Source organism: Tachypleus tridentatus, chromosome 13 (genome assembly GCF_004210375.1).
Source record: "Tachypleus tridentatus isolate NWPU-2018 chromosome 13, ASM421037v1, whole genome shotgun sequence".
Classification (NCBI taxonomy): Eukaryota; Metazoa; Arthropoda; class Merostomata; order Xiphosura; family Limulidae; genus Tachypleus; species Tachypleus tridentatus.
The window spans coordinates 118,984,946-119,000,207 of record NC_134837.1 but is presented as its reverse complement, the minus strand read 5'-3'; the positions used below and the strand labels follow the sequence as shown (position 1 = coordinate 119,000,207).

At 31.9% G+C, this 15,262-nt stretch overlaps 1 protein-coding gene across 1 annotated transcript in view; it reads left to right on the top strand.

Annotated features, from left to right (window-relative positions):
* The first annotated feature begins 409 nt into the window (after positions 1-409).
* LOC143239694 (polyadenylate-binding protein-interacting protein 1-like) overlaps positions 410-15,262 on the top strand; it is a 26,106-nt gene continuing 11,253 nt past the window's right edge. Inside the window, exons 1-5 of the mRNA XM_076481068.1 lie at positions 410-891; positions 2,810-2,928; positions 9,548-9,751; positions 10,931-11,037; positions 12,431-12,539. Of these exons, the coding sequence (XP_076337183.1) occupies positions 573-891; positions 2,810-2,928; positions 9,548-9,751; positions 10,931-11,037; positions 12,431-12,539 (858 nt within the window). The 5' untranslated portion in view covers positions 410-572. The remainder of the gene's footprint in view (positions 892-2,809; positions 2,929-9,547; positions 9,752-10,930; positions 11,038-12,430; positions 12,540-15,262) is intronic.

Here is a 15,262-nt window from a genome sequence, read left to right as displayed (position 1 = left end):
ATGATTGACATTTCCAAAAGTTCGAATATTTTCAACAACTAGCAGTTAGTTCATAGACTTAAAAAGATGTTACAGGTTCTTGAAATTATCAACTAAAAATAAAAAACTAAATAAAAATAATTTTGAAGAAAAAGCCATCACTCTTGTATCTTACTTTACATAATTATCAAATTATGACTGTAGTTGTGAACTATTAGATACGGCATTGTATTCTTATAAAAACTGAGTAAATAAAAAAGTTTATTTTTTTGCGAAATTATGGGTTATTCCTTGAAAAACTTATTTTAGTTCTTAATTTAATAATGTTTGTGTAATTCCCTCAAAAGTATTACCCATTTTCTTCTTCTTTTTGCTACTATCTGTAAATTGTTTGTTATAAATTTGCGAACCCTAACGACAAGATTCTTCACGTTTTGAAGCAAAACAAAAAATCATGCATGGAAAAGATCTCGCAGAAATGAGAATGCGAGACTTTTAGTAAGATGCGGTGGAAAGTGGTTACTAATGGTTATTTGATTTTGTCTAATTTATGGTATCACAGAAATAATTTTATATAAACAGAAGTATCTCGCATGGAGAGTGATGGTGATTCACTTGTGAGAGGGAGAGGACGACGTTTACCTAAAGAAAGAGAGAATCTTCGCCGACCATTTATTGATGTTGGTGTAGAAACTTCTGATAAACCTAACGCTAGGCCTAACGTTTTGCAGTCGTCTTTGCCCGAAAAAGTTGTCTCCTCCAGTTCCTCCGTTACACTTGGAAATGTCGTTGACAGTGGCTCTAACGTTACAGTTTCCCAAAATGCCCTATACCCACCTACTGTTAGGCCTAACAACGATACAACGGGGACAAACAGTTCTCAAAGTGTTTCTTCTGACGATTTTGATGCGAGTAAGTCTAGCTTGAATCGAGTTTAAAGTCTGAGAGTAAATTAAACAAGCAGCAGTGATCGTGCTTATTAAATTTAATGTTAATTATAACTTGCTAATACTAGTAATAACAATAGACAGTTTATTAATAATTATTTTTTTTTTTACTTTCAGATAAATGATTATAAAATTGTTTGACAACAATAAGTTTAAGTTAAAGTATTGGACTTTTTTTTTGTCGAGATAATTCTTTAACAATGGTGTATGCAATTCTGCGATTAAAACTTAGTTTTTTCTTTTATAGAAATTATTTAGCTTATAAGTATAGAGATTTACTGTTTTGAAACAGAATCTAAGTGATATTTTACAGATAAGGGGAAATATGGTTTAACATTTTTTAAAATCATAACAAACTAGTTCATTAAGCATATATCCAACATTATAAATAAATTAGTTGTGTTACAAATTGAATAAAGTTAATGTTATTGGAAACTAAGCTTGTATGGAGTTGCAGAATTTCTTAAGTCTATGAAAGACTCGGAGTCTAATTTAGATCTTGTTTTTAGCACTAACAAGAATGTGGTTGTAAGTTTTACATATAAGAGCATGTTATAACCTTATTTGGTGTCCTTGTTGAAGCCAGCTGAATGTTTAATGAGAATCATTTTACTGGATTTATGAAAGGTGACAGCAAGAAATTTGAGGTGGTAAGATTAGGTGGCTAACTGAATGAGAAAAAATGTTAACACTGCTTGGTATATTACTTTAAATCAAGCAAGATGAAAAATAATGTAAAAAGAGGTTTTCATGAGATCTCAGATACAATGAAAAATAATTTAAAAGGAGGTTTTCATTGCATCTGAGATCTCATAAACAAAAAGAGAACAAGAGCTCATTTTTAATACCTTTTAGATAGAGATTTTGTGTTTATTTGAAAAAGATATTAAGTCTCTTGGGTCTGTAATAGGCTTTAACACTAAAACATCTACATTAAATCTTTGTGGACTGTATCAAAATAATAATTTGTGTAAATCTTTCAAGTTTTTTATTATGTTTTTGTTTCCCTGTGACCAAACTTGAAATGACAAAATTAGTTGTTTCTTTGGAATGTTTTGATAAATTTTCCTTTCCTGTTTGCAGTAGCTTGAACTAACTTGGTTGCTTATCAACAGTATTTCAAAAATCTAAGTACACTTTTCATCACCCTGATAACATCTTAAAAATAGCAACAGATTAGAATGCTGAAGTTGTATTTTCTGGTAGTTTGAATTATTTTTAAAATGATTACGAGTTTCTTGTTTCTCAACTTTGCTTTTTATTTATGTTGGGTAATACTAATATTGTACATGTTTAACTCATAAGAGATAATTAAATTTACTGAAGAGCAAGCTTGCAGCTAGATTTCCCGAGGTTTAGATTTGTTACAATAAATCTAATATTTTTGAGGTCCCACAGCCAACTTCTTATATGTGGATCATAAAGCCCTTTGCTCTGTATCCATATTTGATGGCTGATAGAATACATTAAAAGTTTAACAAGTTTTTGTTTAAAGATGGTTCATATTAAAGAGATTGGTAAAAGTTGTATATATTCAAACTTGGTATTATTTTTCAATCCCCTTCCCCCATTCTTTTACAGGATACACTTTTTTCTCTACAGATCAGGGAAAATGTAAATTACAATTTAAAATTTATCTCTAAGAATCATCAATACAGGCATGATAAACTTGTGATAGAATGTTTTAGTTGTAATTTGAAATAATTTAAGGCCATGTTGAATTTTCAGTTTGTAGTGACTTTATGATAATAAGCCAGAACTGTACACTAAAGAAAAATTATACTGTACTTTATTTAACAAATTTCTTTCAGTTTGTTATTGTAATTTTTAAGATTTTTTTTAAATATTCAGAAATACATAAAGCTTAAGTTTATGTATTTCAGGTAATGAACCACCAGTCTCTCTTGTAAAAGCAACAAATTCGAATCTTTCACCATTTGCACAAGAATTTGTCCCAAGAAATTCTCTGAAAGAATCTTTTATACCATACCTTGACTATCAGGTAATTTTAACCTTAATAAGTTTTCCTAGCTTTAGTTTTGGTGTAAATGTAAAGGTTTCCATATGTAGTTAGAAATTATAGTAGAAAATGGAGTAGTAGCATATACTATAGAGCTGTATTTGGAGGTGTGTTTGCTGTCCATGAATTCTAGGATTTTTCTAAAAATAAGAAGGTTCAGTAGATAGTATTCTTGATATTCTTTTCTCTCTTGGTGACAGAATCGTTCAACAATGTTTGAATAATGATTATGCACACCACCAAAACACAGCAATCCCTGCCATGTTGTGTTGTAACTATTGTGATGAAGTAAAGTTAGATGCATGTAGGAGTTGAATTGTCTGTTAAATGCACTGAATTCCTAGCGTACAGTATCAGGCTTAAGAAAAATGTTGTGATAGAACAAGTGAAACAAGAAATATACACAAACTAATAATTATCTCCACTGGGTCAACAGTAAGTCTAGGAAATTATAATGCTAAAAATCACATTTCACTGCTTGTGGTCAACAGAGCTCACATGGCTCATTAAGTAACTTCATGCTTAACAAACAAAATCTAATTATCTTAAAATCAGTGTGACTACACTCATCTCTTCCTCCAAATTGTATGTTAAATTAATCAACAACGTTAACTTTTAGCATGAGCTCGGTCAATTTGACCAACCATGTGATCTCTTTGTACTCATTTAAAATCTGTAAATTTAATACTTCAAACTTTTAATATAGTGTACATATTCACAAAATTTGGCAGTATTGCAGTTAACATTGTAAGTCTTTCACAAACAAAAAATTACTTTCTTTTAATGAAGTATTTTTAATAAACTAAAATAAAAAATTTGTCCATAAATATATTATTTGTTTTAAGTAGTCTGTGTACAAAGTAACTTTCATGTTAAGATTATAAAGATTATCATTACGTTTGACTCAAATTCAATATTTTATGGAACTACTTTTTGATAAATTTATGTCAATAAGTTTAATATTAAACTGTAATTTTATATTTCAGATGTTAGTGTTTACATTATTCAATTTATTAATTTAAATATTAGAGAAACAGTCAAATGTCATTGTTTGTGTGCCACATGGCATGCTGAATTCAACGCAGGTTCAAATTGGACTTCAGTGATGTCAAAGTACCAAGTTTATAGTTTCATATCAATTAGGAATGTGAATTATTGATACTAATGAGCTAAAACATAAAGTAACCTCATAGTTTTTGTATGTATTGAGATATGGCTTACGCACTGAATTAAACATAGTGGCTCCATTTACCATTTTTGGAAATGGTTCATTATATACACTTCAATATATGACAAGAATAAATAATCTAAATCCCCCTTGTTCATTTTCTCAACCACCAGGTCATCTCATAAGTAATGTCTGAAAATTTAGCACAGAAAAGGCATCATCATTTCTCTCTTTGTAGAAGGCTTTAATGACTAAAATATGTAATAGGACATGTAGAAAAATGTTCAGACAAATAAAAGAAACTAACTCAACTCCATTTTTTCAGATCATTAATTAAATAAACCCTCAAGAAGATGTGTGCAACAAAGGAGCACATTAGGTATATAATGCTTTGAGTATAAAAAAAAAAAAAAGGCAACAGTGCAGCAGAAACTACATGAAACATTCAAGGTGTTTATGGTGTGGGATCTTTCAATGAAAGACAATGTCAAAGATGGTTTCAGAAGTTCAGATCAGGTGAATATAGCTTGAGTGATTTGCTACATTCGGGTTGTTCTGTTGAGCTTAATGATGACTTGCTGCTGGCTGCACTTGATGAAGATTGTGCTGTGACAGTTGAAGAACTAGCACAGAAGCTTAACTCAACCTATTCAACAGTTCACCATCATCTGCAACAGCTTGGAAAAGTGTCAAAACTTGGAAAATGGGTCCTCCATGATTTGACAGAAGCTAATCTTAGAGCAAGAGTGGACATTTGCACTCTTGTGAATGTAACTCGCCTTTTTTGGACAGGTTAGTGACTGGAAATGAAAAATGGATATTTTATAAAAATGTTAAGTGCTGCAGAAAATGGCTCAGTGCAGGTAAACTAGCTGAAGCACAGCCCAAAATGGATATCCACTCTAGGAAAGTCTTGTTAAGCATTTGGTGGGATATTGTCAGTGTGATCCACTTTGAGTTGCTGCCATTCAATGTAACAATTACATGAGACTTCTATTGTCAACAGTTAGTGCTTGAATGTTGCACTGAAAGAAAAGAGGATTGCTTTAATCAGTCATAAAGGTGTTGTGTTACATCAGGATAATGTACAGCCCCATACAGCAAGGATCACATCTGCAGGCTGGGAAAAACTTCATCCTTCTTATTCTCCAGACCTTGTCCCATCTGATTATCATCTATTCCGAAGTTTGCAGGACTATCTTGATGGAAAAGAGCTTGGAACATGAAGATGTCAAATCTTCATTCTTTTCCTTCAAACATCCAAGAATTTTATAGAAGTAGCATTCACAAGCTTGTGAATTGTTGGCAGAAAGTAATTAATAATAATGGAACATGCATTATTGATTAAATAACATTAAAAGCATTTGAAATCCTTTTTCTTTTTTTGAACCTGTAATTGGACATCATAAATATCAGGTCATCCCTTAAGTTTAGTAATTTATTATTTCTTGGTTATTCAACTTGATATATAAAACCTAAAACATTTTGTTTCATATCTTCCTTACATTTATGTCTTTTTTTATTTAGTGTCTGTGTTTTGAGAAATCTTTTTAGAAACACTAAGTGAAAGTAACAGATAAAATTTCTTTTTTTTTAATAAACATTTGATAGCTATTTGGACATAAAATATGTTTTTCACGTGAAATTTGGAAATTTCTTTTGCATACAAATATTTTTAGTGTCAAAATGAAAATTAGATGCATGTTGAATGGGCAGTGTGCAAAAGGAAAAAAAATTGAGAAAAACATGGCCTAACAAACGTTAAGGTTTAATAAAATTTGATACTCTGTAGTGTATGAAAGCGATATAATGTTTACTGATAATCTGTCAAATTTCATTAACATACAATTTCTACTTTGAAAGTTAAAGAATGAAAGCTATAACAAGTACAAATTCATTACAAAGTTGATCTAATGGACCAAGACTAATGAGAGAGTTAAGGCTTAACCACTGGAGACATGCTGAGGCACTTCTCAGTCTTCATTGAAGAACATTAACAAAATAGACATCTGCTTGAACACAAATGTATGAGAAAATCAAGAACTCAGCTGAGTGTTTTACATCATTCTACAAATGTCTGGTCAGGTAACAAGAAAATTGTATCCAGTCACCAGATACCAAATTCAGTCTGGAGAGGTTTCTGATAATTTTTTGTGTGTACCATTCTTAAAGCCATATTTCCTGTGAAGCCTATTTATGCCCATCTGGATCATGTAGTTTCAGCCATTGACTGTTCTTTAGCCACTTATCCTTTATGAAAATCAGCACCTAGATTTTTCTTGTTCTGTAGATTGTTTCAGGTTTCTCAATTTGCAGTTATCTTCCAATATTGATGCCTTTTGGTATGATCTAGATGGGGGAATAGAAATGAATAAAAACCCTATAACCCAAGCACTTTCAGAATGTGGACTTTTTTTTTTTTAAGGGTCAGTCAGACGAAGGTATAGTTATAGTAGTGTACATTGTTAGAGCTCCAGATAATTGTAAAGAAGCAGATAAAGTGGCCCTTATTATAGCCTGCATCAAACTGTACGTACCTGAATTCCACAATAGATTTTTGGAAAAAAATGAGTCTGAAACAAACTAGAAAATGTTGCAAATGGCCAATTGCTGACCTCCTATACAAAGAACTCTATCTTGGTGGTTTGCACACCTGTACGTTGCAAAGCACGACATGCTGGAATATGCTGTTAACTGTTCCTGGAAATTTCTAGTAACTGGACTGAGATCTTATTGCTGTCAGATGTGCACCAGGACAAAGCTGGTGCAACCCAGCCAAAAGCATTATGTCAGTGTTAAATCATTCTCAATTGATGAAACTGATTACTTCCAATGACACTTGAATTATCTATTTCCAAATTTAGATTCTGATAAAATTGTAAAATCTCATACTAGCTTGATTAAAAAGTATACCTTGTGGATGGACAAGCAATGTCAGAAACTTTGCTATTTCTTTAAGATACAAAAGTGTAGGGATTGTTCATGTTCTGCCTTACACTATTGGCTTCCAGACCTACTCCTTAATCAATCCAAAGACATTTACAGCTCATAAAAGGAAGTTTTTGCAACAGAGACAAGAGATTATGATCGAACAAGTTTTCAATTTATATTAAAGTAAATTTTAACTTTCAAATAGGAAAATAAATTGGAGTACGTATCATTAATGTCCTTATTTTGTATACAAAGAAGAAAGTAACTAGTATACCAACTAAGTTTTCACCTTGGAGAAGAAATCACCAAAGAAGAAAGTGGCAAGCTAGTATACCAACCAAGTTTTCACCTTGGAGAAGAAATCACCAAAGAAGAAAGTGGCAAGCTAGTATACCAATCAAGTTTTCACCTTGGAGAAGGAATCAACAAAGAAGAAAGTGGCTAGCTAGTATACCAATCAAGTTTTCACCTTGGAGAAGGAATCAACAAAGAAGAAAGTGGTTAGCTAGTATACCATCCAAGTTTTCACCTTGGAGAAGAAATCACCAAAGAAGAAAGTGGCTAGCTAGTATACCAATCAAGTTTTCACCTTGGAGAAGAAATCACCAAAGAAGAAAGTGGCTAGCTAGTATACCAATCAAGTTTTCACCTTGCAGAAGGAATCAACAAAGAAGAAAGTGGCTAGCTAGTATACCAATCAAGTTTTCACCTTGGAGAAGGAATCAACAAAGAAGAAAGTGGCTAGCTAGTATACCAATCAAGTTTTCACCTTGGAGAAGGAATCAACAAAGAAGAAAGTGGTTAGCTAGTATACCATCCAAGTTTTCATTTTGGAGAAGAAATCAACAAAGAAGAAAGTGGCTAGCTAGTATACCAACCAAGTTTTCACCTTGGAGAAGGAATCAACAAAGAAGAAAGTGGCAAGCTAGTATACCAACCAAGGTTTCACCATGGGGAATGAATCAACAAAGAGAGAAAGTGACTGGTATAATGCCAAAGCAAAGAGAACAGTTCAGTGTATTGAATTAATTACCCTAGAAGGTACTAAATATGCACCTTTATATACTGTACAAAATGCTTGCTGTTTGGCAACATGTGAATGAAAGAAGCCTTGCATGATTTAGATCAAAATTATCAGAGTGGTACATCACACAAGTTGCTTTTCTGTTGTTAGAGTATCATTACAACTATGTTAGCCAACTAGCAACCCCTGATAGCTCTCTGCATTAAAAGTTCCAGTGAAATTAGGTCTTGCCTATGAGATTCGAGTAGAAGAAACCTATTACAGCTTTACAATGGCAAGGCAAATACATGCTACTATTGTGTTGGTACTTTTGGTACTACAGACTCTATTTCAAACTGTTCCCACAGTTCAAACACAGTGAGGATAAGGGATTATATCAAGCTTGTACAAGTGTATATGGAAAGCATCTGAAATTACTTTATTTGAAATGTATTTCCAACTGTCATAATATTGAAATGTAGGACTTGTGTCCATATAATTATGTTGAAATGACATGATAATATTTATGCTTTTTGTTTAGTATTAAATCATCTATTTAGCAACTTATTTTTATTGTTTTTTTGGTTTGTCATATGTTGCAATTTATCAATCTATTCATCCAACAGAATGAACAGAGTAAAAAAAAGATTGAAAGAAAAAAAAACACCTTGGCATTAACCTGAAATGTCTTTTTCTAGGCTTAGTTCACCTACTGAAATAGCACATCACTAAGTGTCTTAGTTTGGTGAATTGTCCTAGGCTGCTAATCAGTGTTATATATTAAACTGCTATAGATTAAATATGTATGTTTTCATGTAATATCTATAAATTTATAGAAACACATTTTTCTTTTCCTTTTTCTAAAGTAAGTTATATATTATCCTCAATTCACTTATCTATATTGTGTACAGATAATCATATTTATTGGTTTAACTTTCAGATATTTACACAGCATGTAGTACTTGTGTTTATAGTGAAAGTGGGACATATTTTGTATCTGTGTTTTCTGAGAAAAATATTGAGATTTATCTGTTTTCTCTTTCATTAGAGAACTAGATACATATAATCATGTATCTCTGTATTAAAGATTTGCAAATGAATTATTTTCACCCAGTAGCACTCACTACTTGGGTATTTCACTATCATGAATTAAACCTATAGCTGACTGTTTCTTGTTGACACCATCTAAGAGGATATTAATTTCAAAATATCCTGTTTTCTGCTTGACCACTATTCAAATAGTGTTACACAAGCTATTGCTCCCTAGGAGTGAATGTTTCAAACACTTGTGAAATGGTGTATGTTGTGAATAAACCTCTTTATAATATTATAAACCTCCAGAAACAGTAATATACGTTATATGACTTAATTTCTTACAAATATTTTGTAATCTTGGGAAGACTTCCCTTTCATATTAAGGTAAAATTTAATTTTCAAATAGGAAAATAAATCAGAGTACTTATTTCTTATTATGTCCTTGTTTTATATACTTTAAATAGGAAGAAATAGGTGACTCCTATGAAACGGGCAGTTGGTTTCATGCTGACAGCTATCCAGTTTCCGAACTAAGGGAATTCATCTATGAAGTCACCCTGAATCCAGGAAAATATGAATCTCGAGTTCAGATTTTGGTTGAAACTCTTGAATCATCTATTTCAGATGAAGAGACAATGCGTGCTGTTGCTAACACCATATTTGATCAAGTACGCCTTCATTTTATTGTTGCTTAACACCGTATTTGATCAAGTACGCCTTCATTTTATTGTTGCTTAACACCGTATTTGATCAAGTACGCCTTCATTTTATTGTTGCTTAACACCGTATTTGATCAAGTACGCCTTCATTTTATTGTTGCTTAACACCGTATTTGATCAAGTACGCCTTCATTTTATTGTTGCTTACACCGTATTTGATCAAGTACGTCTTCATTTTATTGTTGCTTACACCGTATTTGATCAAGTACGTCTTCATTTTATTGTTGCTTAACACTGTATTTGATCAAGTACGTCTTCATTTTATTGTTGCTTAACACCGTATTTGATCAAGTACGTCTTCATTTTATTGTTGCTTAACACCGTATTTGATCAAGTACGTCTTCATTTTATTGGTGCTTACATCGTATTTGATCAAGTACGCCTTCATTTTATTGTTGCTTACACCGTATTTGATCAAGTACGCCTTCATTTTATTGTTGCTTAACACTGTATTTGATCAAGTACGTCTTCATTTTATTGTTGCTTAACACCGTATTTGATCAAGTACGTCTTCATTTTATTGTTGCTTAACACCGTATTTGATCAGTAAGTCTTCATTTTATGTTGTACCAGATCAGGATTTTAGTTTACAAATTATTTGGTAAGTATATTATAATAATAATAATAATAAGTACGTAATAATAATAGTAACTTTTGAAATACGTCAAATATTTAAACATTAAGAATAGAAACAATTATACTATAATCAGTAAAGTCCAGAAAAAACATTGACTACAGTTCTGAGTGTATTTATATGGATGGAAAATTTGACTCGAAGAATAGACGTAATCATTTCTTTGAGAGTGTTTTTAAGTTTTTATGAAACACCATTTATTTCAAATAATGAACTTCATTAACAATACTGTTAATGAAGCAATTGATTTTCCAGTACTTAGCTGAATGAGATAATGACAAAGTTCTATAGTATTCTTGAAAGTATTTCTCTAATAGAAATTAAAATGTTAATTTAATTACCATATTCTATTAGTTATTCATGCTTGAAGATTAATTATGTAATCCCTACAGTAATTTTGACAAGAATATATTGTGTTATTGAACTCATTAATGAAATTAATACTTTATTTTCAAACAGTTTCTGTTCTCAGCAAATTTTGTTTTACTTTGTAGGCCATCACAGAGCCAAACTTCAGGTACACTGCTGCTAGACTCTGTAATCATCTGTATCACAGCCTAAATTTACCTTTTGGAAGTTTCAAGTATTTTCTTCTACAGAGGTACTAAATATTTAGAAATTAAGATTAGACTAGTGACTAACACAACTGTGTATCAGTATCATATTGCAGATTTATCAGAATGTAAGGAAAGGGAAATGGTTACTTTTTTTTTGTTGTTGGTTCAAAATAAAATATGCAGAAAACTGAAACCAGTTTGTTTATTTTAAAGTAACTTTAGAATTTAAATGATATTCTAAATCAAAAAAACCATGTAGTCATTTTTACCTTACCCTGTGTGTTCTTTCTTTAATATAGATTAGTGTTTGGAGATATTGAAATATTTATCTATTTGAACATTTACTCTGTCTTCTGGTGTATAAGCCTATTATGGATTTTTCTGAGTAAACTAATTGTATTTCATCCATATGCAGAATTCAGGTTTTTGATTTGCATAATGCTTATTACAGAGAAAGTTATATTAAAAATTACACACACACACACACACACCAAATGATCATATGTTTTTTTAGTACAATTGAGCAGACCAATAGGATACATTTAACAGTTTATATTGTTTCAATAATATATATTAAATCCTTCGTATAAGTAATACAAGTATCACATGTACAATGAAGTATGAAAACGTACACAACCTGTATTGTGTATTTAAAATTTGTTTTCAGTGAAATGTCAACCCAGTAGCTATAGTGTCTGTGGCAAATTAGTACTGTCAAAAGTTTAGAAACTTGTTTTTGGAATATATTTTAACCTTTGAACCTTTAATTGCAGTCTGTCTTAAGTCAAATTTAGTAATAAACACTTGCTCCTATTAATTATTTTTTTACAATCTATAATCATTTTTAATATCTGTAATTTTGCTGTTTTACATATAATTGAGAAGTAACAAGTGGGCATGTTGTTATGTGAGATGAATGTGTTTCAAATATTAACCATATTTCTTCAAAAGGCTTGTTATCTTTACCAAAAAATTTAATATAGAAAATAAATTCAATTTCTTAAAATTTGATAATTCAGTCATTTGTTCGTGCAACAATACTTGGATATTTTTTCACAGGTAAAGCTAAATTCTAACAAGTTAAAATATTGGTGATTAAAGATTCTTAGCTAATTAATCAGAGAAATTGTTACTTTTGCTTAACCATTGTATAGTTGTATCCAGGTAACAGTCTTGACATATGAAAAAAAAAGATGTCACTTTTATTTATAATTACTCACTTTTAGAAAAATAGGGAAAACAAAGACAACTGAACCTTTCACTAATATTTCACTTATTACTATCATTATAGAGTTTTTTAAATAGAATTTACATTTTGTTGCCTACTTTCATATTAATTATTTCCAAGCAAAATTATTCTACGTATTTCCTGCTCTTTAAAAAATTTTAGTTTGAAAGATGCCTACACAAAGTTTACCTCAGTTAACCTTTCCTTAGATGTCAGCAAGAACACAAGAGAAACAAGGAACTTGTCGTTGCATCTGATGGTGGAAATTATCTGCGAGGATTTACAATTTTTCTTGGGGAGCTGTTTTCTCAGATAGAGGTAAGTTAAAAAGTTTTATTTCCTGATCTGAAACTTGCATTTATGGAAATATTGTTTTTATAATTTAGACTTTTTTTTCTGTAATTGTTAAATCAACTGTTGAAAATAAGTAATTGGACAGTTTCTGAGTATACATACAGTCATGTGAAAAAGTTAGGACACCCTATAAAAGCCTGTGTATTTTTGTAACATTTTTGGATATATAGATATTTAATCTCAATTTCAACAATACTGAGAGATTATAGGAATATAACTAAACAATTAAAATTGAAGAAAAGACTTTTCAAGATCTTCTGTAAATGTAATTCTACAAAGATGCATATTCTAACTGAGGAAAAAGTTAGGACATCCTATAAAAGCCTGTGTATTTTTGTAACATTTTTGGATATATAGATATTTAATCTCAATTTCAACAATACTGAGAGATTATAGGAATATAACTAAACAATTAAAATTGAAGAAAAGACTTTTCAAGATCTTCTGTAAATGTAATTCTACAAAGATGCATATTCTAACTGAGGAAAAAGTTAGGACACTCTACCCCCTAATAGCTAGTGTTATCTCCTTTGGCTGAAATAACTGCAGTGAGATGCTTCTTGTAGCCATCTACCAGTCTCTGACATCAGTCTGAAGAAAGTTTGCCCCACTCTTCAATGCAGAATTCTTTCAGCTGTGAGATATTTGAGGGGTTTCTTGCATGTACAGCCTGTTTCAAGTCACCCCACAGCATTTCAATGGGATTAAGATCTAGGCTTTGACTTGGCCATTCCAGGACTCTCCATTTCTTAGTTGTCAGCCATCTTGTAGCCATCTACTAGTCTCTGACATCAGTCTGAAGAAAGTTTGCCCCACTCCTCAATGCAGAATTCTTTCAGCTATGAGATATTTGAGGGGTTTCTTGCATGTACAGCCTGTTTCAAGTCACCCCACAGCATTTCAATGGGATTAAGATCTGGGCTTTGACTTGGCCATTCCAGAACTCTCCATTTCTTAGTTGTCAGTCAGTCCTTGGTGGATTTACTGGTATGTTTTGGGTCATTGTCGTGTTGCAGGGTCCAGTTCCGCTTCAGCTTTAATTTTCTTACAGATGGTCTCACATGATCCTCAAGCACCCTCTGATACACAGTAGAATTCATGGTGGATTCTATGATTGTGAGCTGTCCAGATCCTGCTGCAGCAAAGCAGCTCCAAACCATGACACTTTCACTTCCATGCTTCACAGTTGGTATGAGGTTCTTTTCCTGGAATGCTGTATTTAGTTTACTACAAACATGTTCTCTGTTCTGGTGTCCATATAATTCAATTTTGGACTTATCTGTCCAAAGAACATTATTCCAGAAGTCCTGGTTTTTGTCTACATTCTCTCTGGCAAACTTCAGTCTGGCCTTGATGTTTTTCTTAGAGAGCAAAGGTTTCCTCCTTGCACACCTCCTATGCAAGTTAAACTTGTGCAGCCTCTTTCTGATTGTATAGGCATGCACTTTCACATCAACAGTAGCCAGAGCCTTCTGTAGGTCGCGTGATGGCATGTTAGGGTGTTTGGAGACCTCTTTTAGCATCTTGGGGTCTGCTCTCGGGGTGAACTTGCTTGGACAACCCGACTTGGGCATGCTGGCAGTTGTTTTGAAAGCCCTCCACTTGTTGACTATTTTTTGGACAGCAGAATGGCTGATTTCAAAATATTTTGGGATCTTTTTAAATCCCTTATCAGACTCATAAGCTGCTACAATTTTCTTTCTGAAGGCCTAAGACAGCTCTTTTGCTCTCACCATGGTGCTCACTCTCACTTCAACAGTCAGGAGCACACCAAACTAAATGTCTGAGGTTTAAATAGGGCAAACCTCATTCAGAATGCTGAGCTATCTTCTAATCATGTGTACCTGGTGTGATACATTTGTGTGTGAGTTGAGCCATTTTAAGTGGGAATAAATGTGGGGGTGTCCTAACTTTTTCCTCAGTTATAATGTGCATTTTTGTAGAATTACATTTACAGATCTTGAAAAGTCTTTTATTCAGTTTTAATTGTTTAGTTATATTCGTATAATCTCTCAGTATTGTTGAAATTGAGATTAAATATCTATATATCCAAAAATGTTACAAAAATACACAGGCTTTCATAGGGTGTCCTAACTTTTTCACATGACTGTATATATATCTGTTCCTATAACGTGTCCATTGTATGCCACATGCATAACTCAGTATATACCTGATAATTGTAGTTTAAAGATATCGTTACATGTAACACATGTTTATCTACATTTTGAAAAGTTTACCGGATCTAAATATGTTGGGAAATATTTTAACCTATTTCATTTTTCAAATCAGCTGTTTAATGTTGAAAATATAAGGAACTGTACAGGCCAACAAATAATGCAAAACAGCTTGTATAATAAAATATAATAAATTGTATATATTAAATACTGAGCAATACTTTTGATGAAAGTAACGTAACAGAAGAATGGAATGTACTTTACTTACGGAATAGACAAACACTGTTTTCAGTTAATTATAAATGTAGAGTTCATTGAAAAAAAGTAATATGTAATTCTAAGAACTTAAGAGAAGGAAGTATATGTAAGGATCTATTAGTCAAACTTTATCTGCTGTATTCAGTGCCAACAGGACTTATCAAGTTAGCTGACAAAAGGCAACTAGAGTAGTAGTATATCAGTCGTATGGACAACAACCTGTACATAAAAACTGTATTCAGTAACCACACTTTA